Source organism: Aquarana catesbeiana, linkage group LG04 (genome assembly GCF_042186555.1).
Source record: "Aquarana catesbeiana isolate 2022-GZ linkage group LG04, ASM4218655v1, whole genome shotgun sequence".
Classification (NCBI taxonomy): domain Eukaryota; kingdom Metazoa; phylum Chordata; class Amphibia; order Anura; family Ranidae; genus Aquarana; species Aquarana catesbeiana.
The window spans coordinates 38,101,766-38,126,380 of NC_133327.1; the positions used below are offsets into that span (position 1 = coordinate 38,101,766).

Below are 24,615 nucleotides of genomic sequence, written 5' to 3' on the forward strand. Positions count from 1 at the left end.
CGCATCACTAACTTACTAACCGACATATCTGTATGGATGTCACACCACTTCCTCAAACTCAACTTGTCCAAAACCGAGCTTATAATATTTCCTCCCCCACGTGCCTCTTCCCCTGACTTCTCTGTGAAGAGCAATGGCAAAACCATCCACCCGTCCACACATGTCAGGGTGCTAGGTGTTATCCTAGATTCTGAACTCTCCTTTCAGCCCCACATCCAATCACTTTCCAAAGCTTGCCGCCTCAACCTCCGCAACATCTCTAAACTACGTCCCTTTCTAACCAGTGAAACTACAAAGCTCCTGATTCACTCCCTGGTTATCTCTCGCCTTGACTACTGCAACTCACTCCTCATTGGCTTACCTTTAAATAGACTATCCCCCCTTCAGTCCATCATGAATGCTGCTGCCAGACTCATCCACCTTACAAACCGATCAGTGTCTGCTACCCCCCTCTGCCAATCCCTCCATTGGCTACCACTCGCCCAACGAATTAAATTCAAAATACTAACAATAAGTTTCAAAGCCATCCACAACTGTGCCCCCAGCTACATCACTAACCTAGTCTCAAAATACCAACCTAATCGCCATCTCCGTTCCTCTCAGGACCTCCTGCTCTCTAGCTCCCTCATCACCTCCTCCCATATCCGCCTCCAGGACTTCTCCCGGGCCTCGCCCATCCTCTGGAATTCCCTACCCCAATCTGTCAGACTGTCTCCAAATTTATCCACTTTTAGGCGATCCCTGAAGACTTTCCTCTTCAGAGAAGCCTATCCTGCCTCCATCTAACAACTGCACTATTTTCTCCATTAGCTCATTCCCCACAGCTATTACCCTTTTGTATAACTTGACCCTCCCTCCTAGATTGTAAGCTCTAACGAGCAGGGCCCTCTGATTCCTCCTGTGTTGAATTGTATTGTACTTGTACTGTCTGCCCTAATGTTGTTGTAAAGCGCTGCGTAAACTGTCGGCGCTATATAAATCCTGTATAATAATAATAATAATAAACAGTTGCAAAGACATCACGTGACACAAAAAACATGACAACTCCCATCATTTTATTGTATAGGTCCTCTGCTTCCAGTAAATAGATAACTCTTTGGAATTTTTTTTTTTTTTTTTTTTTTACAAGAGACTTTGGTTTAAGAACGTCAAGTGCAGGCACAGAGGCCGCTGATTGGTCAGCCACAGCAGCAGCTGTCACTGAGGGGAACTCCCCCCCTCTTGCTTTCACGTCTGCCCCGCCCCTGTACTCCAAGGTTGCCATAGCAGCTAAACTCTCCCTGGGCCGTGAGCTGACAGCGAGGCTTGGAACACACGTGCTGGCCGTGTGGCCAATGAGCGAGCCGGGTGCTGGTGTGTGACTGGGCGGACCAATCATAGGTCGGGGTGTTGTTGTCTGGCCCGGAGAGGGGAGGGAGGGGGATTTGTTTGGGTTACACCGTACTCAGCTGGGAGAGGACGCTGTGCTGAGCTCGGGTGTTACGGTAGGTGAGATTCGGGGCTGAGTGCAGAGCTCGTACATGTATGACTGCTGCGGGGACGTGATGCACGTATGACATGGCTGAGAGGCGTCATACTGTGTACAGGACTAGTAGAGGAGCTGCATGCACTGGTAAAGAGCTGCAGAGATGAGTCATGATCGGAGGAGGTGGGTATTTTGGGCCCATGGTGGGGGAGATGCATGGTGACACAGGCTATATAGATGGACACTTCTCAGTACAGGGCAAGGCACCAGAGTCAGTGTGTGACAGGGAGGGCCACACTCCATAGAGCTACAAGGGAGAAGGATCACATACACAAGAAGTGCTAGATCGGCTGCATGCACAATTACAGAGCTGCATGCTTCAGCGGTGTCCTGATGATAGGAGATGCATCCATGGCTGGTGGAGAGGGATCTATAGGATACTACACTGAGAAGTATCACATTGCATATGTCTTTAGTAATAGAAGAGCTGCACGTTACTTTTGTTGGGTCCTGATAGTAGGAGATACATTATGGTAGAGGAGCTGTAGGATACTAAACAGAGCTTTCACGTTGTATAAAGGATTAGTAGTAGAGGAGCTGTAGAATAGTAAACTGCAAAGATTCGCATTGCATGTATGATTAGTAGTAGGGGAGCTGCATGCTCCAGATGTGTCCTCATAATAGGAGCTACATCCAAGGCTTATGGAGAGGGAGTTATAGGATACTAAACTGAGACCTTTCACATTGCATATATCTTTAGTGGTAAAGGAGCTGCATATTTATGGCTGCTGATAATGGGAGCTGCGTCCATGGCTCGTGGTAGAGGGTCTGCGTCCGTGGCCCCGTGGTGTAGGGGCTGCAGGATACTAAACTGAGACCTTTCACATTGCATATATCTTTTGTTGTAAAGGAGATGCATATTATATTTATGGCTGCTGATAATGGGAGCTGCGCCCGTGGCCCGTGGTGGAGGGGCTGGGTCCATGGCTTGTGGTGGAGGGGCTGCAGGATACTAAACTGAGAGGTTTCACGTTGTATAAATCATTAGTAGTGGAGGAGCTGTAGGGTAGTAAACTGCGAACATTCACATTGCATGTATGATTAGTAGTAGGGGCGCTGCATGCTCCAGATGTGCCCTTGTAATATGAGCTACATCCATGGCTTATGGAGCTGCGAGCTATAGGATGCTAAACTGAGACATTTCACATTGCATGGATCTTTAGAGGTAAAGGTGCTGCATGCAAGGTTGAAGAGCTGCTTGTCGCATTTATGGGTCCTGATAATATGAGCTGCATCCATGGTTTATGGTAGAGGAGCTGCGGGAAACTAAACTCAGGAGTATCACATTGCATACATGAGTAGTAGAGGTGCTGCATGTCGCATTTTATGGGCGCTGACAATAGGAGGTACGTCCATGGCTCCTGGTAGAAGAGCTGTAGGGTATTTAACTAAGAAGTTTCACATTACATACATGATTAGTAGTAGAGGAGCTGCATATTACATTTATGGTGTGCTGATAATAAGAGCTACAGCCTTACCTCATGGTAGAGGAGCTGTAGGATACTAAACCTCATTATTATCACATACACAACTTGTGATAGATGAGCTGCATGCTTCAAATGTGTCCTGATAATAGGAGCTATGTTCATGGTGCGTGGTGAAGGAGCTGCAGGATACTAAACTGAAAAGTATCACATTGCAAATATGATTAGTAGTAGGGAAGCTGCACAAAAGATTGAAGAAGCTGCATGTATGGGTCCTGATGATAACTATCACGGGATGAGCTCAGACATATTCTGGCCATAGCCTGAACCCACCTGAGTGAGCCTACCAGGAAGCTTTCACCTGTACTGGGTCAATCCTAAGTGGCTGCTCCCTGCCCCACAACCCCATGCATTACACACACCTTGTATATTTACAGCTGCAAGGCATGGAATGCTGTGGCTGCTTACGATTGGCCCAGTACAAGTGGCAGCTTCCTGGTAGGCTCACTCAGATGGGTTCAGGCTACAGTTAGAATATGCCCGAGATCATACCTAATGATTCGTAGTAGAGAAGCTGCATGCAAGATTGAAGAGCGGCATTTATGGGTCCTGACAATTGGGGTTGCATCCGAGGCTCATGCTGGGGGAGCTGCATGCAGCACACCTGAGGGGGTGGGTTTAGGCTACATAGTTGTGTACTCCAGAGCCATATAAGTAGAATGGATATCCTGGTGCAAATACCAATTGTCTTCCTACATTGATGTATGAGGAGATCAGAGCTACATGCATGGCTGCTGACACAGGATCTCTGTACATGTTGGAGGAGGTTGTCATTGTAGAGGAGCTATAGGATATGTAACTGAGAGGTTTAAGGTTTAATGTCCTGATAGGTGGAGCTACGATCATGGCTCATGCTGAGGGATCTGTGTTAATGACGTGAGTGAGGAAGTTCAGGCTACATAGATGTGCACTCCTGAGTGGTGTAGGTAGAATGGATATCATGCTTCATCTGAGGAGTGTCCTACTACATTGATATATGAGGAGGTCTGAGCTACGTGTAGGACTGCTGACACGGGATCTTTGTGTTTGGAGGAGCTTCTCTGTAACTGATAATTGAGGGACTTGCTTCATGGTAGGGGAGCTGAAGGATATACAACTGAGAAATTCACAATGCATACATGATTCGTAGTAGAGGAGCTGCACGTTACATCCATGGGTCCTGATTAGGGGTGAGCCCGGGTTTGGTCCGAATTTGTGTTCAAGCTGTCACTCATGCCCACCACCGTCCAATCTACTATGGCCAGGTCATTCCCTGCCCTGTAGCTGCACATGCACAAAAGGGGCAGGGAATGCTTGTGACATCATTGACCCAATATGTGGCCATGTTGGATCAATGTCTTTGCCCTAATATGGTCATAATTAGGATAGTGATGTCACACTATCCTATCCCCCTCCTATTGTGTACATGTGGTGTGGGGAATGCCCTGGCTACAGTTGATTAGGTGGGAGTGACGGCTTCCTTCTGGGTTCAGTTCAGACTAAACCCAAAGCTCATCCTTAGTCCTGATAATAGGAGCTACATCCATTGCTCGTGGTGAGGGAGCTGCATGCATGATCGCTGACAAAGGATCCCTATGCGTGTTAGAGGAGCTTGTATGTAACTGATGACAGAGGATCATAGCGGGGCTCATGATAGAATTGCTATATGCACTTGGAGTCTGTCTTTTTAAGAGAAGGCCTAGTGCATGGACTCCTACTCTTCTTGGTTCATGGTAGGACTATACTCATGATGTGGTTTATGGTAGAAAAGCTATACATGCTACCTAATTAATGGTAGAAGGTCTACTATATGCTGCTACTTGGTTCATGGTAGAGGACCTATGCTGCTACTTGGTTCACGGTAGAGGACCTATGCTGCTACTTGGTTCACGGTAGAGGACCGATGCTGCTACTTGGTTCACGGTAGAGGACCGATGCTGCTACTTGGTTCACGGTAGAGGACCGATGCTGCTACTTGGTTCACGGTAGAGGACCGATGCTGCTACTTGGTTCACGGTAGAGGACCGATGCTGCTACTTGGTTCACGGTAGAGGACCGATGCTGCTACTTGGTTCACGGTAGAGGACCGATGCTGCTACTTGGTTCACGGTAGAGGACCGATGCTGCTACTTGGTTCACGGTAGAGGACCGATGCTGCTACTTGGTTCACGGTAGAGGACCGATGCTGCTACTTGGTTCACGGTAGAGGACCGATGCTGCTACTTGGTTCACGGTAGAGGACCGATGCTGCTACTTGGTTCACGGTAGAGGACCGATGCTGCTACTTGGTTCACGGTAGAGGACCGATGCTGCTACTTGGTTCACGGTAGAGGACCGATGCTGCTACTTGGTTCACGGTAGAGGACCGATGCTGCTACTTGGTTCACGGTAGAGGACCGATGCTGCTACTTGGTTCACGGTAGAGGACCGATGCTGCTACTTGGTTCACGGTAGAGGAGACCTACAGTATACTTCTTGCATCATGGTAGAGGACACATAAACTATATTGTCAAAAGAACTGTGACACCTGCCTTTACACACACATGAACTTTAATGGCACCCCAGTCTTTTTTTTTTTAACAGTAGATGAATGGCATCCCAGTCTTAGTCCATAGGGTTCAATATTGAGTTGGCCCACCCTTTGCAACTATAACTCTTCTGGCAAGGCTGTCCACAAGGTTTAGGAGTGTGATCTGTGGAATATTTGGAACAAAAAAGAAAGAAGGAAGAATATTGTTCTAAGGAGGCCTGCAAGACTGTAGGCATTGCTTAAAAGAATTGGTCGCACCACGCATTTAGAGACTAAATGCCCAAGCACAGGAGATTTACTGTTTTTTTTTTTTTTTTTGTCTGTGGAATATTTGACCATTCTTCCAGAAGTGCATTTGTGAGGTCAGGCACTAATGTTGATTGAGAAGGCCTGGCTCGCAGTCTCCACTCTAATTCATCCCAAAGGTGTTGTTCTGTCGGGTTGAGGTCAGGACTCTGTGCAGGCTAGTCAAGTTCCTCCACCCCAAACTCGCTCATCCATTTATTTATGGGCCTTGCTTTGTGCACTGGTCCAAATCATTTGGTGTAGGAGGGATTATGGTGTGAGGTCGTTTTTTCAGGGGTTGTGCTTATCCCTTAGTTCCAGTGAAGGGAACTCCTTAAGGCATCAGCATACCAAGACATTTTGGGCCATTTCATGCTCCCAACTTTGTGGGAACAGTTTGGGGATGGCCCCTTCCTGTTCCAACATGACTGTGCACAAGGGTTCATAAAGACATGGATGAGCGAGTTTGGGGTGGAGGATCTTGACTGACCTGCACAGGGTCCTGACCGCAACCCAATAGAACACCTTTGGGATGAATTAGAGTGGAGACTGAGAACCAGGCCTTCTCATCCAAAATCGGTGCCTGACCTCACAAATGTACTTCTGGAAGAATGGTAAAACATTCCCACAGACACATTCCTAAACCTTGTGGACAGCCTTCCCAGAAGAGTTGAAGCTGTTATAGCTGCAAAGGGTGGGCCAACCCAATATTGAACCCTACGGACTAAGACTGGGATGCCATTAAAGTTCATGTGCGTGTAAAGGCAGGCGTCCCAATACTTTAGGTAATATATTGTATGTTTGCTTGTGCTGTATACCTGAATGAGGATAACCCAGGTACAGTCATAATGTTAGGGGATACATAGAGTGAGAATATCCAGGGTACAGTCATATGGTCAGGAGCTACATACAGTAGATGATTAAGGGCATCCAGGGCCTAGTCATATGATTGGGTGATACATAGTGAGGATATCCAGTAGAGCTGCACGATTAATCGTTAAGAATTGAAATTGCGATCTTTTTCTCTTCCCGGCCATTCTTTCTTACAAGAGCAGAGAGTTCTCACAGCTGAACAAAAAAAAAAAAAAAAAAAAATCTGGGCAGCCTGCCAAGTTTAATCACAACACAGAGAATAGTAGAAACAAAGTATCTTCTTTTATCAAAGGGAAGAACTCCCATACAAGTTATGGAAGTTTAACCATTTGAAGACCAAACCTTTTTTGACATTTGTTGATTACAAGTAAAAATCATTATTTTCTGCTAGAAAATACTTACACCCAAACATGAGATATATATATATATATATATATATATATATATATATATATATATATATATATATATATATATATATATATATATATATATATATATATATATATATATATATATATATATATATATATATATATATATATATATATATATATATATATATATATATATATATATATATATATATATATATTTCTATTTAGCAGAGACCCTATTGAATAAAATGGTGGTTGTTGCAATATTTTATGTCACACCATATTTGCGCAGCAGCCTTTCAAACGCAATTTTTTTTTTTTTTTAAATACACTTTAATGAATTAAAAAAATGAAACAAAGTTAGCCCAATTTTTTTGTATAATATGAAAGATGTTACACCAGGAGAATCCTGAGAGAATCGTGTTCTTTATTCTAAGCAAAAAAATTGTGATTCTCATTTTTAGCCAAAATCGTGCAGCTCTAATATCCAGGGTACAATCACATGATCAGGTGTTCTGTACCTGAGTGAGGCTATCTAGGGTACAGACATCTGGCTGGGTGTGGGGTTTCTGTTGCTCTTCTTCTTTTTTTTTTTTTTTTTTTTTTTTTTTTGTACAGCCTTTCTTAGTTGCAGTGTTTACCTCTGTCATTGATGATGATTATCGTGTTTAGGTGTGTGTTTTTTTTTTTTTTTTTTTAATATTTCCTTGTTTGTATTTCTTGTGTGTGTTTTGTATATTGTGTTTTTTTTTTTAATTTTTGACAGTAAAACTAGTGCAGTTTTCCTGGGTGAACAGGAGCTATGTTGTTGTGCCTGCCATACGCAGCCTGTTGTGCCTGCCATACGCAGCCTGTTGTGCCTGCCATACGCAGCCTCTTCAGCGCCCCCTCTTATAGTGATCACACATGCAAAAACAGTGGTGGCTGGTGCTCCAAATTTTGGGGGGAGGGGCAAGCTGCAAAATACTGAAACCCCCCCCCCCCCCCATCAATTGCAGCCTCACTGTGCCCATCAAATGCAGCCATTGTGCCCATCAAACGCAGCCCCACGTGTGCCCGTCATACGCAGCCTGTTGTGCCTGTCGTATGCAGCCTCTTCAGCGCCCCATCAGCGCAGCCTCTTCAGTGCAGCTTCTTAGCGGCCCATCGGGGAAGAAGAAAAATGACTTACATTTTTTTTTTTTTTTTTTTCAAAATTTACGGTCTTTTTTTAAAATTTTTTTCATTTATTTAGGAAAAAATGAAAGTACCACCAAAAGAAAGCTGTGTGTGGAAAAAGATACCAAATATTATATGGGTACAGTGTTGTATGTAATGTGCCCGCTCAATTGTCATTCATAGTGTGACCGTGCTGAAATCTGAAAATTGGCCTGGGCAGTTCTTCTTTAATTCATGTTAATATGGGTTTTAATGCACCAAAAAAGTAACTGGGCCCATAAGAAAAAAGTGGGGGGGACTTCAGGTTCCCTTTAAAAACACTCAGCAGAGCATGGAGCTGGATGATGTCATGTGGATTACTGGTAGTGTGTGATCTCATCCATCTCTATGGTGCTGACTGGGTGTGATCACCTATCGGTGTCATAGATCTTCCAAGGACATCACTGGTGCAGAGCTGCACCCTCACCCCATAGATAATGGCTGAACCTAAATCTGTCAGTCTTTGGTAAGTGGGGCCATAAAATATATTCCTATTTGCATGTTTAAAAGCTTGTTAGGAGATAACAGAATGGATGTGGAGCTCAGCCCTCCTAATCATTATCCCATAGTTGTATGACTATTCTCACCTCTGTGACTCTCCCTCTCCCATTCCATAGCCCACTTCTCTACTCCTCATCTGACTTTAAAGTGTATTTCCACCTTTGCAGCCAAATTGGGATAACACCTACTTTATATATGTTGCATGTTCATGTTAATATAGCAGAAAGTAAAGTATTTAAAAAATGCTGGTTACCATTTTAGCTGTTTTTTTTTTTTTTTTTTACTTGCTAAAAAATCCTTGCTGTGCTGTGTAGGAGGGGGTTGTGGAGTAATGTTTAACGTGTTACTAAACCCAGGACCCTGCATTCACCATATCTGGTCCCCCCACCGTACACAGAACATGGAGATGCGATTATTTTAGTAAATATAAACCCGCTAAATACCTTTTTTCTCATCAGCAGTATATAGCAGTCTTATGACTTCTATTAGTGTCTGGTTAAAGCTTGTAGGAGTTTTCATTTTCCTCTGACTGTCCCAAAAAGGCTGCAGGACTCCTGGCCCTCTGTCTGGACAGTGCTGATTGGCCCTGTGCCGATCACATGCACCGTCCCAAGAAAAAAAAAAAACCTCTAGCAATACTCACCAAACTGAGCATGTGTAGAGTGACCCCCAAAGGCTCTGTACTATCAGGAGATGGATTGGGGACGGTGGAAGGAGGAGACAGGATCAAACAGCCTTTTTACACAATGTGGAGGATCAACCCCTTAGGTTCCACAGTGAGTATAACAAGCATGCTTTACTGAATATACAGACTTGATTTTACTGTTGTGGGTTTAGTAACGCTTTTAACAGGATTAACCCTGTCCGTAATGGGTTCCCAGTCCTTCATTAGCTGTAAGCTAGAGTCAAATACTGTGTTTTGTTTTTTTTTTTTTTTTTTTTTTTTTTAAATATGTAAAAAAAAAAAATCAAACGTCTTCATCAATTTAGGCCAATCTGTATTCTGCTACACGTTTTTGGTAAAAAAAATAATAATCGGCGTATATTGATTGGTTTGCGCAAAAGATATAGCGTCTACAAACTATATGTAATCTATCTCTCTCTATCTAGTAATGGCGGTGATCGGCGGCTTACAGTGGGACTGCGATATTGCAGCAGGCAAATTGGACACTGACACTTTTTGTGGGTCAGTGATACTAATACAGTGATTGGTGCTAAAAATATGCACTGTCACTGTACTAATGACACTGTCAGAAAAGGGGTTAAGGTGGAGGTCCACCCTAAAAAAGGAAATGGCATTAAAATTCATTAAAAAATAAAAAAAATAAAAACATTTGAAAAATTATTTTTTTAACTTACCTGAAACCCCTGTTGCTAGGCAGTCTTCCTAATCTGCCTCTTCCTATTCCACGGCGCTTCCTCCTCCTAAGGTGAGCGGAACCATTGCCTTCTGGGATGTTTTGTCCCAGGAAACAACGGGGCTATTCAGAGCGCCTCTCGCGCTTGCGCAGTAGTAAACTGGCAGTGAAGCCACAAGGCTCCACTGCCTGTTTCCCTTAGTTAGGATGGAGGCGCTGCCGATCCGATGGACGGATCGGCCTGGGGGGGGCCGACATCGCGGGCTCGCTGGACAGGTAAGTGTCCTTATTAAAAGTCAGCAGCTACAGTGTTTGTAGCTGCTGACTTAAAAAAAAAAAAAAAAAAGTCCGGAACCCCCCTTTAACATCAGGTGCGATCAAAGGGTTAACTGTGTGCCTAGCCAGTGCTTGTTTACTGTGGGGGAGGTGCTTTTACTAGGGGAAGGCACTGATCCATGTTCCTGCTTTGCAGAGACAAAAGATTAATGCCTTCTCTACTGACAGAACGGTGATCTGTCTTGTTTACATAGGCAGATCGCCGTTCTGGCTCTCTACCTAATGATTGGCGGGTGCCGGTGGACATCGAGTCCGTGTTCCCCGCAGATCAGCTCCCGCTGTGTAAAATCAAAGCGGGTCATCGGCAGTGCACACACGCGCCCCGGACCCGGAAGTGCAGGATCTTGTACAAGGTACGTGATCCTGCGAAGGGTAGCCGTATATACAAGTTATATGGTTGGCAAGCAGGTTAGCTACCTCCCTGGCCAATGGTGTGAACAAGCCCTTACTCTGCATCTGCTGTGTATTGGCTGTATATGGGCTGCCATGATATTACCAGGCTGTGTCCATTCATTTAGTGCTGGGCAGTTGTTGCATAGCGATGGCTATAGTGTGTAATGTTTTTATGTTAGGAGACGCATTGTATAGTGTTCATAGTAACTGTCCATTCTTTTCATTCCATCACACTAGACAGGTGGCCAGAACACATAGAGAGGGATTAGAACCGGCATCCTCTGTTATACGAATCCGGAGTTTCCCAGCTCTCCGGCTTTGTTCATACATGGCCAGACTGGCTCTTCAAAAAGTAATCCTGTGCTGAAAGATATACGGAGTCTACTTCTGTTGTCCTCTCCTTGTGCGTTTTTTATTGTTTATTATAAAAATTAAAGTCCGAAAATTTGCGGGAAAGAAAACAAAAAAAGTTAATCAAATTTCTTCATAAATTTAGGCCAAAATATATTCTGCTACATTTCTTTGGTAATAAAAAAAAAAAAAAAAAAAAAAAAAAAATCAAATCCCCATAAGCGTATATTTAATTGGTCTGCGTGAAAGTCCTAGCCTCTACAAACTATGGTATATGTATACTGGGATTTTTATTTATTTATTTTTAATTATACTACTAATGGCAGTGATCAGCAACTTGTAGTGGAACTGACACTGACTTCACCAGTGACACTAATACAGTGATCAGTGCTAATACTATACACTGTCACTGTACTAATGACACTGGCTGGAGAGGAGTTAACATCTCGCGGTAATCAAGGGGTTAAATGTGCGCCTAACAATGTGTAATATGTGCTGATTTTTACTACAGATCTTTGTTTCTTATGCCTGCAAAGCAGAGATTGTTCCCTCTATACAGAGCCCTGTGTTGATTGTCAACACAGAGCTCTGGGCTGTGATTGGACACAGCCGATCAGCAGGTCCGGGTAATAAATCCACAGTCGGGAACCTGCTGACTAAGTCCTGCTGTGTTCAGTCACTGCAGAGCCAGTGGGGTTTAGTGCCCTGAACCTGGAAGAAAGCCGCGATGTACATGTACATTACGGTGCCTGCAGTGTATGTAATGCGTCGGGTTGGCAAGCGGTTAAAGCTTATGTCTCCCCCCTCCGCTGCCGCATTTGGCACCTTTCGGGGGGGGGGGAAAGCAGGTACCTGTTTTGACTCACCGACAGTCCTATTCACTTTAATGCGGTAGTGACACAACAAGGTGAGGGATGTGGCGACAGCAGGTGAGTGGATGCCCCCTAACGGGCGCTACCATGATGGATCTGAAATGACAGGTGCTCTTTAAATGTAAGGACTTATTCTTGCTGGTAGTTAGAATCTTGAATATTTGCAAACAAAATGAAGGTTTCTTATTTAGAAGAATAAGCTGTCAGGTTAGTAAAACAGAGATATCATAACCGATTCAGTCATACAGTTTGTAGTGTACATAGATTTGAAAAACAACGGGAGAATGGAATATTCTTGAACTTTGTTTTTTATCTCATGGTCACTGTGCAATTCTGTGAATGCATAAATCCAGTGCATGTTATCTCAGCTTGCAGAGCTTGGATTCATTAAATGAGTTTACCAAAAAATGTAAATATTGCAGAATATACAGCCCCATGCTACGTAATTAAGCTCCATTTTATTCTGAATAAACTCAATTATTAATGTTTCTTAAATAGAAAACTATCTTTAGATATATTTTTACTCCAAAAGCAGTCTATTAAAATAAAAAAAAATCCATTTTTTTTTTTTTTTTTTTTTAATTATTGTTATCCATCCTGGGTGGCAGCACCCTAATGTTAAGTCAGCAGCTACAGTCTTTGTAGCTGCTGACTTACAATTTTTTTTTTCTGAAGGAGCCTGGAGCTCTGCCTTAAGGTAAACCCATCTTCTACCAACCCCCTACTGCCCAATCCCTATGTATTAGGGGGAAATAAACTACAAGTAGCATCTTTTGCCCACCACACTTTTGCTTGCTACTGTCACGTTTTAAAATCCAAGTACTTTGGGTAATGGAAGAACACAAAACATTCCCCCCTTGTCTTCCCACAATGCAGTGCAGCATCTGTGCTGCCAAACACCAGACCTGTGCTCTCATATAGGAGATGGAGTGGGGGTAGCAACATGCACAAATATACTTTGAGGAGCAGCACATTCCAGAGCACTATGGGTTTGCTAAAGAGACAGCACAGTAGGCGCTGTTTGTTTTCCTGCCTCAATTTGTCAGATTGAAACTTTGGACTGAGCAGTCTGATTAGGGTGGAGTTACTGGGATGAGTCATTCAGTCCTGTTTGTAAATTTCTCCTTAAGTTATAGAGGTCTGTTAACAATGGGCATTTTCTACTAGAATGTTGAGAGAGAGATTCCCACAAAATGTGCATTAGAAACCGCTTCAAATCAAATAGGACATCCAGGATTCCTCCCCAGCCTGACAGTCCCTGGTCTGCCTCTTTCATTCGTTGGATTTCAGTTCCTTCAATCACGGAGACTCCGCATCACAAGTGGGCGGAGTCGTTTGCTTGCAAACACAGCCTGCGTAATACCTGGTATACACAATGAAATTATTGGACGATTAATCGTCAATTTTTTATTTATTTATTTTTTGCATGCTAATCTCGTACCGAAAATAAAGCGTTTTATTAAAGTTACGAAAATTCTCGTATGACAGAATAAAAATTTGGATGTGTTGTAGTGTATTTGTATTGTATTTTCGAACAACAACTGTGCTGATTAAACGAAAATTGTACGATCTGGTATCGTACGAGGAACATTTTCATGCTTGTCGGATCAGATAATATCGTATGAACTGACGTGATCGTACGATCGCGTGGAAAGTGGTAATTTTCATCCGATTTTTTTTTTTGACCGTGTGCATGCCCAGTCCAGAATGACGACCCCATTTTTTTTTTTTTTTTTTTTTAAATATACCTGTATTTATGGGTGTATAACGCGCACCTTCATTTTAAGAGGGAAGTTTCAGGGAAAAAAAAAAGGTACATTTTAAATAAAGGAGTTTGAAGCAAAATAAGGGGCACAGCCCATCAATGCAGCCTCACTGTTGCCCATCAATGCACCCTGCTCAGTGCCCTTCTGCAGCCACTAAATTGCCCAACAATGCACCCTGCTCAGTGCCCATCTGCAGCCACTAAATTGCCCAACAATGCAGCCTTTTCAGTGCCCATCTGCAGCCTCTAAATTGCCCAACAATGCACCCTGCTCAGTGCCCATCTGCAGCCTCTAAATTGCCCAACAATGCACCCTGCTCAGTGCCCATCTGCAGCCTCTAAATTGCCCAACAATGCACCCTGCTCAGTGCCCATCTGCAGCCTCTAAATTGCCCAACAATGCACCCTGCTCAGTGCCCATCTGCAGCCACTAAATTGCCCAACAATGCAGCCTTTTCAGTGCCCATCTGCAGCCACTAAATTGCCCATCAATGCAGCCTGCTCAGTGCCCATCTGCACCCTCATCATTGCCCAACAATGCACCCTGCTCAGTGCCCATCTGCATCCTCATCATTGCCCAACCATGCACCCTGCTCAGTGCCCATCTGCATCCTCATCATTGCCCAACCATGCACCCTGCTCAGTGCCCATCTGCAACCTTGCCTTTCCCATCATTGCAGCCTCGCCAGTGTTGGATTACACAGAGCCTCGATCTCCTGTGTACTCGGCACTCCATCACTCACAGCCACGCCTCCTTGCCCTGCTCATATGATAGACAGAACATTGGCCCAATGCTGGGCCAGGAGGCGTGGCTATGCGTGACGGAGCGCTGGGTACACAGGAGTGCCAATAAATACAGTATTTGTTAAACAGTGCCATGACTACATTACTCTTCTGCTTTATAAAATGTATAAATAATTAGTATTTTCCCGTGTGTGTGCTTCTTATCTAGGCTGTAGAAGATAACAGGCCTGTGCGTGACGTGAACAGCGGGTGAGGACACCATAACCCAGCATGTGATGGTGGGTAAGAAAGGGTGACGTAAAACAGATCTATAGTACATTGCCGGTTTTTCTTCAGTTCCAATAGATAAGAGCACCTGTCATCACGAAATCTGTAGTATGAACAAACATAACTGGTACTGCACAGGTTCATTGGTAGAGCTGTGTCTTATGGTGGCCATACACACTTAGGTCTGGTTCACACCTATGCGTTTTTAGTGCTTTTTGCAGAAATGCACTAAAGTCCATTTAACATGGTTTCCTTTGGAAGACGTTCTGTAGTGCAAATCTGCAAAATGCAAAAAGCACTAAAAATGCATAGGTGTGAATAAGGTCTTAAAGAAGCAAATTTTATTTATTTATTTTTTTGTTTCCAATCAGCCTTTTATGTTTGGAATAATTGATTTATAGTCGACAACCCATTTAATCTATATGCCACACGTGAGGAAGTGGATTTCTAGCAGTAGTTTAGATTGATAGCAATCGTAACTTCTCTTTGCTTCCACCATGTATGTATTCAACAGAGTATCTCAGTGCTGCTGATTTGATGCAGAGCAATCAATAATATTCCGCTCTGGCTGATTGACTCAAATCCAGTTGATTGGAAGAGATGTTGTGGCTATTCGATTTTGTTTTTGGATTTGATTGGATAAAAGAATGGAATTGTGTGTGGCCACCATTAGCATTTCCCTTAAGTATAACAGGAGAGCCTATGAACCTGGGTGTATGTAGTGTACCCATCCTAGCCACATGCACTGGAACAATTATGCAGTGCAGGTTCCCTAGTGACCTAGTTAGGCTGGCCATACACTATTAGATATATATATTTTTTTCATTCAACCTGTTTGTTAGCTAAACAAAATAAATCTGATCCCTCCATCCACACTATACAGCAAGGATTGACAAATTCCCCTGCTGGGCTACTGTAGTCTGACAGCCATCGGCTGATTGGATGCAGCCGCTGTTCAGCTAACAATTTTTTTTTTTTAACCACTCCCATACCAGGCCTATTCTGGCACTCCTCTCCTACATGAAAAAAAAATCATCTTTTTTGCTAGAAAATTACTCAGAACCCCCAAATATTATGTTTTTTTTTTTTTTTAGCAGAGACTCTAGGGAATAAACGGCGATCGTTGCAACTTTTTACATCAAACGGTATTTGCGCAGGAATTTTGCAAACGCGTTTAAAAAAAAAAAAGTAAAGTTAGCCCAATTTTTTTGTATGATGTGAAAGATGGTGTAACACCAAGTAAATAGATACCTAACATGTCACTCTTTAAAATTACGCAAACTCGTGGAATGGCTCCTAAATTTGGACTTGATCTCCATAGGCGACGCTTTAAATTAATTTTTTTTTTTTTACAGGTTACCAGTTTAGAGTTACAGAGGAGGTCTTGGGTTAGAATTGTTGCTTTTGCTCTAATACACGCGGCAGTACCTCACTTGTGTGATTTGAATGCCGTTTACCTATGTGGGCGTGACCTACGTATGCGTTGGCTTCTGTGCATGGGCACAGTTTTTTTTTTTTTTTTTTTTTTATTGTTTATTTTACCTTATTTTTTTATTTTTACACTTTTCTCTTTAAATTTTTTTTTTTATTTTTTTTTTTATTCCTATTACAAGGAATGTAAACATGTAATAAAAATAGACGGTGACAGGCCCTCTTTATGGGGATAGGTGGGGTTCTATGACATCCTTGGGCTGGAAGTGGTTAAAGAGACAGAAGAAATTAAATGGGACTAGAACTGTGCAATAGAAATCAAGCCAGAAAAATCTTAAATCTTCAATATTTATTAACAAAATCATCTAAAAAAGTCCTATTTAAAAACATAGGCTTATAACCCATAAATATGGTCCATGAATTTATTTAGAGCAGCATAGACGTGGATCCCGACATGTTTCGCCCTTTTATTGGGCCTCCACAGGGGATGCTATCTTCCATGTCTCTCAGCCGTCTAATAAACAAGAAATACAAATAACATACCATAAATAATGTATAATGACAAAAAAATTACATATATACAAAGCATTTACATCTAATGAAACTTTTATGTATATGTGTATCGGCCATCTTGCATGCTTACCCCGTATTCCTGAAATTACACTTGGAGCAATAATCACAAATGTATTCAGTAAATGGTGAAATGCTATATCCACTGCAGAGCTACAGGTGGCCACAGGAGGCAAACACGGACCAGACTAAAAATATAAGCAAAACCATAACTAGTACCAATGTCTTAGTGCAAGGGTAGGCAACTTCAGCCCTCCAGCTGTGGTGAAACCACAAGACCCTGACAACCACAGGCGTAACTTGCAGAGTCATGATGGGATCTGTAGTTTCACCACAGCTGGAGGGCTGAGGTTGGCTACCCCTGTCTTAGTGCAAACCAGCACTTCTCATTTCAGAAAAGTCAACACACTTGCTTAGATTAAAGTGGAGTAACACCCAAAAATGGAACTTCCACTTTTTGGATTCCTCCCCCCTCCGGTGTCACATTTGGCACCTGTCAGGGGGGAGGAGGGAGCAGATACCTGTCTAATACAGGTATTTGCTCCCACTTCCTGGCATAGATCACTGCGGCGCTTGCGGTGACCTACGCCACTTCCAGCGCCTACACTGTCCTCCTTCGCTGTATTCTGGGAGACACAGAACACAGCAGGGACCAGAGAGGATGCTCAGCAAAGTCTCGGTAACAAGCAGCACACAGCTCTTTCTTACAAGTGTGTTCTGCATTGCCCCACACCTCCATTGCCACACACCTACTGAGACCTTTCTGGACCCTGTAAACCAGCGAGAACTTTAAAAACCTGCTGTGGTACAGGCATATTCTGGAGAAAGCAGACCTCATCTAGTTCATCAAGCCAGAAATTAACCACTTGAAAGGAAGACAGAAAAAAACAGGGGCTGCTCAGTACCTGTGACCGTGTCTGCTGTTCCTTGGAGCCAAGCTGTGATTCTTTGTATGCATTCCATGATCCTCTGTTATGGGGGTCATGGAAATCTGGTAAGAGTTTACTTCTGCTGATTTGTTGGTGGATTCAACACGGCTTCCTACTCACAGCAATTTGAGGACGGCTTGTCCACAATCTATGGACTTTTATTTCACTATTCACTGGTGATTTTTATTTGTCTGTTCACCAGGTTTTGATTTTTAAACTCCATTAATTCACCAATATTTTACACATTCATGGACTTAGAATTCACCAATACTGATGTTTATTTTTTATTAATTCATCATGTATGGACTCATTCATTTTGGTTTTTATTTATTAATGTTCTTTATGCACCATAATTCTTATATTTTGCTCATTTTGAATTTATCACACAATTTTTTATATTCACGTGATACATATGATTTTTAACAATCCTCTGGTTTATTTATGATATTGTTTTGATTCTTGGTCAGAATCTTATTGGTAGCGCGATTCTAACTTTTCCAACGAATCATCTGTGTCAACTTGTGTTCAAATGAGAACATCAAGGCACAGTCTGCAGTCATGAAGATTCATTGATAAACCAGTTCAACATGAAGAGAAAAAAAGGGCCACCCTGCATTAAATCCTATGGTCTGTGTGTGTCCCCGCGTGTCTCCGGCAGCTTGGAAGCCGGAATGTCGGCCATTATATGCCTCCCACCCGCCGACGTGGAACGTGGCCAGGTGCGGGCATGATGATGCGCCGTCACCATAATTGCCTCAATCTCCTCAAAACCACAAGGTCCTAGTGCTCTAGGTCCAGCGGGCTAAGTTCTACACCACCAACAGGGCATTACCCCAAGCGATCTAAGCTGGTAGCGATTGCATAGTGGAAGGAGAAGCTGGAAATTCGGAGAGGGGATGAGGACCAAGAACCAGGTCCGGGGACAGGACAGCACAAGGCGGCACGAAAAAAACGGGGTGGCACCAGGGGTGACAACCCCCAGTGAACACCCCAGGGCATCCGTGCAGTCACCCAAGGGCTCTGGCTTACTGGAAAAAACACTTCAAAATATAAATGGCACAGACAAAGGGGCAAAATAGCACCCAGTCTAGTATATAAAAAAATTTGAGAGACTAATGGCCTGTACACACGATCCGAATATCGTACGACCGTTCTCGCTTAATAGTCGCAAGTAGGAATTGCATAGCTAAAATAAAGTCACGAAAATTCTCGTACGACAGACAAAAAAATCGGAAGTGATGTCATGTGTTGTAATGTATTTGTATTGTATTTTCGGATGACAACTATACTGACTAAACGAAAATCGTATGAGGAACATTTTCGGGTATGTCCGATCGAATAATATCGGATGAACGGTCTTGATCGGCTGTCGAAAGCAGTGTACACACGATCCGAATATCGTACGATCCTTCCTCGGACGACTGTTTTCGTACGATATTCGGATCGTGTGTACGGGCCATAAGGGGACTATTTGACACTAGATGGCCACAACCACACACATACACCTTTTAAAATAATCCAAATTGCATAGACTGTGTATACATAATTAATTACAAATGCAATACATAAATATATGCAAAAGGAAAATCCATCTGAGAGTAGACTATCAACTCTATAAATATTCTAAGAAAAATCCCTAAACAGTAAAAGGTAAAGAAAATAAAAATATTTTTTAATGTTTATTTTGATGCACAATGAAGAATTCGAGAAGCCAGAATGGAGGGGGGTGGGGGGTGGGGGGGGACAAACAGGACTCACAGATGACAGGCAATTTGTTGGAGGACAAATTAATTGACTAACTTACAATCAATCGGTCAAAACCGATGTCAAAGAGCCCTGAGAGTTTGTGATATCTTATTAGTGTCATTGCTTCTAGGGGGGTATGTATAGGTAATCCCAGAACTTCACCTATACCTGATCATGGAGTATGTATGACATGTGCTATATGATCTTCCATTGTGTGACAGCTCTGTGTCTGGGCTGTCATTAGTTCTTTGTTCTTGGTGAGAATAGGTTGTTTGCTTAGTGCTTAGCAGCATGGCTTTGAAATCCTCCCATGAATTTGTATGTCCTTTTTTGTGTGATGGTTCCCAGGGAGCATATTGGTATGGAAAGGTAAACACAATGGTGTTCAATAGATGGATTGTCTTTTTTTAAAATCTCAGTTCTGTCGTTCCAACGACTTCATTAATTTAAAGCTCCATTCACACTTGTGCGATTTGATTTCCAAAGTTGCACCCTATTCTTTTCACTAGCACCCATTCAAATTGGTGCGACTTAGAAAAGGTGCCTGCACTGCTTTGGTGTGACTGATGTAACTTTTAATCCATAGCATAAAGTTGGATCAAAGTCCTGCGCTAAAGTCGCACTGGAAATTGTGGGACTTTGGAGACGCGCTAATGTCTTTATGCCTAGTACACACGATCAGAAAATCAGACTAGCAATAGCTATTTCGGAGCGATCGTACAATAAGCTGATCTTTTAATACACAGCTTTCGAGAGCCGATCACAACCATTCATGTAAAACTATCCGAAGGGACGAATGGAGAAAAATCGTAAGAGCCAGACCACACATGCCCGGAAACTAAGGAATACATTACAATACAATGCACCACACTACATCACTTCTGAAGTTTTATTCTGTCGTATGAGAGTTTTCCCCAGTAGTCTTCCAGGACAGCCCATGAGAGAAGCACCTCCTCCAACAGAACCAGGAACACACATTACCAATAAACTTTTCAAGGCAGTCAAAGACAGTTTTTTTGGCTGTCTCTTGGCAACTCAAGGTTTTAGCTTCCTCCATAAATTTTCTATAGAATTAAGGTCTGGAGACTGGCTAGGTCACTTCATGACCTTAATGTTCTTCTTGAGCCACTCCTCTGTTGCCTTGGTCGTGTGTTTTGGGTCATTTTCATACTGAAAGACCCATCTTCAGTGTTCTGGCTGAGGGAAGAAGGTTCTCCAAGATTGTACAATACATGGCCCTGTCCATTGGCCCCTCAATGCGGCAAAGTCGGTCTGTACCTTTAGCAGAGAAACAGCCCCAAAGCATAATGTTTCCACCTCCATGCTTGACTGTAGGGATGGTGTTCTTAGGGTCATAGTCAGCATTTTTCTTCCTCCAAACACAGGGAGTCTCCCTCCTCAAGAAGGCACATGGTCAGATGAGACCAAAATTGATATCTCTGGTATTAACTTGACGTGCCGTGTTTGGAGGAAGAAAAATGCTGACTATGCGTGCCAAAAAAAAAAAGACGATGATCATTCGTCTGATATTCTCGTTGTGTGTACAAGGCGTAACCCTTTTGCTGCCAGGTCTGTACAGACCTGGGGGGGGGTCCACACATCTGGTGGCTGCAGCTGAAAACTGACAGAGTCTTACTTAGGGGATTTTTTTGTCCCCATGTGATGGGGGAAAAAAAAAAATTAACACCCAAGCACATAAAATCCCCTGCCAAAAATTTTGAGCCTCCACATATACGGACATTAACGTATGTGTCGCAGGCACCTACGTGTGAAAACGTGGTTTGCGATACACATGTTGCATATCGCTACGCACACCAATAATTCTAGCACCAGACCTCCTCCGTAACACTAATCTGATATCTATAATGGGGCTTTTGAAGTGTCGCCTATAGAAAGTATAGGGTACTAAAGTTTGTCGCCATTTCACGGGTGTAAGCAAATTTAAGGTTTAGCATGTTGGATATTTACTCAGCGCAACCTCGCCTTTCATATATTACGAAAAAGTTAGGTAATTTATTGCGTTAGTTATCCCTAAAATTCACTTTGGTGTGTTTACTACTGAAATTTTGCATTTCCTAGCCCTTTGCAGTAATATTGTGTGACCTAAAAATATACCACTGTTTTATTCTATATGTAATTCTTGGGAGTTTTACATCATCTTCAGGGCTGAAATGATTTTATTTAAACATGTGCAAAAAACACAAAAACGTCTCTGGCAACAAAAAGATTAAGCAGTCCTTGACTGTCCTCAGACTTTATTAGCTGAATGCTTTTTACTAGTTCAAAAAGTGTCAAGACCACAGACAGCCAGGTGTTCCGTCAGATTAGGCGACCCGTCAGAACGTGTAACGGAGGTGACGTTCCGTCGCCGCCATCTTGCTACACCCCTCACTCGCCCACAGTAACGATAGAGTGGGAAGGGGCAAGCAGACATATTGTTGCACCCAAAGGAGTTTTGCATTTTACACTTATTTATAACAGTAAAGTGAGTTTATATAGTGAAATCCAGTACTTAGAACTCCGTCTGAATGTTTAGATGATGAATTTTAAAAGCAGCGGCAAGCCTGCTCATCTCACAGGTTTGCTAATCTGACAGAAGTTCGCTGCTTTTTAAATTCAACATCTAAACATTCATGCTTACCAGTCGCGATTGCGGCTTTGTTTATATCCGCAGCCCGGACGTGACGTCATAACGTTGCGCTCAGGCCTCCGACGGTCATTGAGATGACCAGTGACCATCTGGTCACCAGAAATCTCTATGCTCGTCATTCGGCGGCGGCCAATTCTTTCTCCGGGTCCCCGATGGCACGGGAGAGCCTGGAGAAGCACTGGATGGTGGGGGAATGTCCCTTCCCGTCGCCCGTAAGAAAGATCATGCGGTGGAACTGCCGCTATGATCATTCCTTTGGTGCACAGAGTCGCCGGCTGAAAACAAGGATATCTGAATGATGCCTGTAGCTGCAGGCATCATTTGGATATTCCCACTGAAAGTCCAGGATGTCATATGACGTCCTTCGGCGGTAAGTGGTTAAATCTGCACAAGGGACGGTATTTACATTTTAGGACTCTTTCACATGGGTGGACTCCGCCTGCTCAGTGGGGGATTTGTCCATGGATCCCAGCTGACCAGGCGGATGATAGGTCCATGTAGCGGACACAGACGCAGCCTGCTTTTATTCTATGGGCGGTCAGATGTTAACGGATCACTTGTTCTTTTTACGTCTGAATGTCATTAGATCCAATCCTCCAGATGGATGGGGAATGGATCATCCATCCCAAAGAGGGCAATGAAGGGTCCAATTGTGTCCGCCTGAAAAAAACTGACAGGCGGACCTGAACGGTCCGTCCGTCCATGTCAAAGGGGCCTAAAGAGAAACTTTGGTCCAGTACAAATACTGTAGCTTCTGACTTTTAGTAAACAGACCCTTACCAGCCCAGCAATGTCTTTGCTGGAGCTGATCCTTTGCTGGGCTTCGGTTCCCCAGTGCTGCTGTTCTGGATTCTGATACATATTTGTGTGGTCGAGCGGTGCTTTCTGATTGGTCCTGCAGTTTCTTGGATTGCATGACGTGTCCCTGGGGGTTGTGGGGGGCAGGACGAGCTGATGTAGTTCTCACCTAAGTGAGAATTGCCGGAGTGGGAGCGGGTTGCTTGCCGGTGTGGGAGCTTGTGTGTCTTTTACACAGAGCCTGAAACACAGTAAAGGCTACAGCACAGGCATCAGGATTGTGACACCTAACAGAAGGGTTTTAACCTAGGAGGTAGATGCTAAATTTGCTCCCAGCCAAATATTGTCCCTGTCATATGTGTCTTTGTCTGGTGTATCGGGGTGAAGGGTCCTTGTTCTTTGTAAAGTGATTTGTAGCCATATATGGAGATCACAAACAATTTGTATACGGAGTTCTCCCTGTTTTTTAGAGAATGCACTCTCCCGCTGCTACCACGAAGTGATGGAAGTCCGCTGCGGGGGGTTACTCTTCAGCTCCAAGTTTGACTCTGGAAATTTGGATCGGGTAGAAAAAGTCGAGCGATTGGACGCAGATGGCGAGGTTCAGAATTCCAATGGGGGCAACAGCACAACGTTCGGTGGGTTGTCGCAGACTGTGGACTATGAGTTTAATGTCTGGACCAAACCGGACTGTGCGGAGACGGAGTATGAGAACGGAAACAGGTACGTGGGCTGAGAGGGGCGATCAACTATAATACTGTACCTGGGAAACTACTTTATATAATTTTTACTTGGAATATATAATGCTTCTGTTTTCTTAGCTCTCATTAGGAAAATGCATAACATGAGCACACATTCTAGCTAGCGCTTTCTCTCTCCCGCTCTCTCGTGCTCTCTTTCTCTCCCGCTCTCTCGTGCTCTCTTTCTCTCCCGCTCTCTCGTGCTCTCTTTCTCTCCCGCTCTCTCGTGCTCTCTTTCTCTCCCGCTCTCTCGTGCTCTCTTTCTCTCCCGCTCTCTCGTGCTCTCTTTCTCTCCCGCTCTCTCGTGCTCTCTTTCTCTCCCGCTCTCTCGTGCTCTCTTTCTCTCCCGCTCTCTCGTGCTCTCTTTCTCTCCCGCTCTCTCGTGCTCTCTTTCTCTCCCGCTCTCTCGTGCTCTCTTTCTCTCCCGCTCTCTCGTGCTCTCTTTCTCTCCCGCTCTCTCGTGCTCTCTTTCTCTCCCGCTCTCTCGTGCTCTCTTTCTCTCCCGCTCTCTCGTGCTCTCTTTCTCTCCCGCTCTCTCGTGCTCTCTTTCTCTCCCGCTCTCTCGTGCTCTCTTTCTCTCCCGCTCTCTCGTGCTCTCTTTCTCTCCCGCTCTCTCGTGCTCTCTTTCTCTCCCGCTCTCTCGTGCTCTCTTTCTCTCCCGCTCTCTCGTGCTCTCTTTCTCTCCCGCTCTCTCGTGCTCTCTTTCTCTCCCGCTCTCTCGTGCGCTCTTTCTCTCCCGCTCTCTCGTGCTCTCTTTCTCTCCCGCTCTCTCGTGCTCTCTTTCTCTCCCGCTCTCTCGTGCTCTCTTTCTCTCCCGCTCTCTCGTGCTCTCTTTCTCTCCCGCTCTCTCGTGCTCTCTTTCTCTCCCGCTCTCTCGTGCGCTCTTTCTCTCCCGCTCTCTCGTGCGCTCTTTC

At 43.9% G+C, this 24,615-nt stretch overlaps 1 protein-coding gene across 1 annotated transcript in view; it reads left to right on the plus strand.

Annotated features, from left to right (window-relative positions):
* Positions 1-1,389: 1,389 nt before the first annotated feature.
* AGBL5 (AGBL carboxypeptidase 5) overlaps positions 1,390-24,615 on the plus strand; it is a gene marked incomplete in the record, with an annotated part of 108,837 nt that continues 85,611 nt past the window's right edge. The window contains 2 exon segments of the mRNA XM_073625053.1: positions 1,390-1,484; positions 23,432-23,684. Coding sequence (XP_073481154.1) covers positions 23,464-23,684 — 221 coding nt within the window.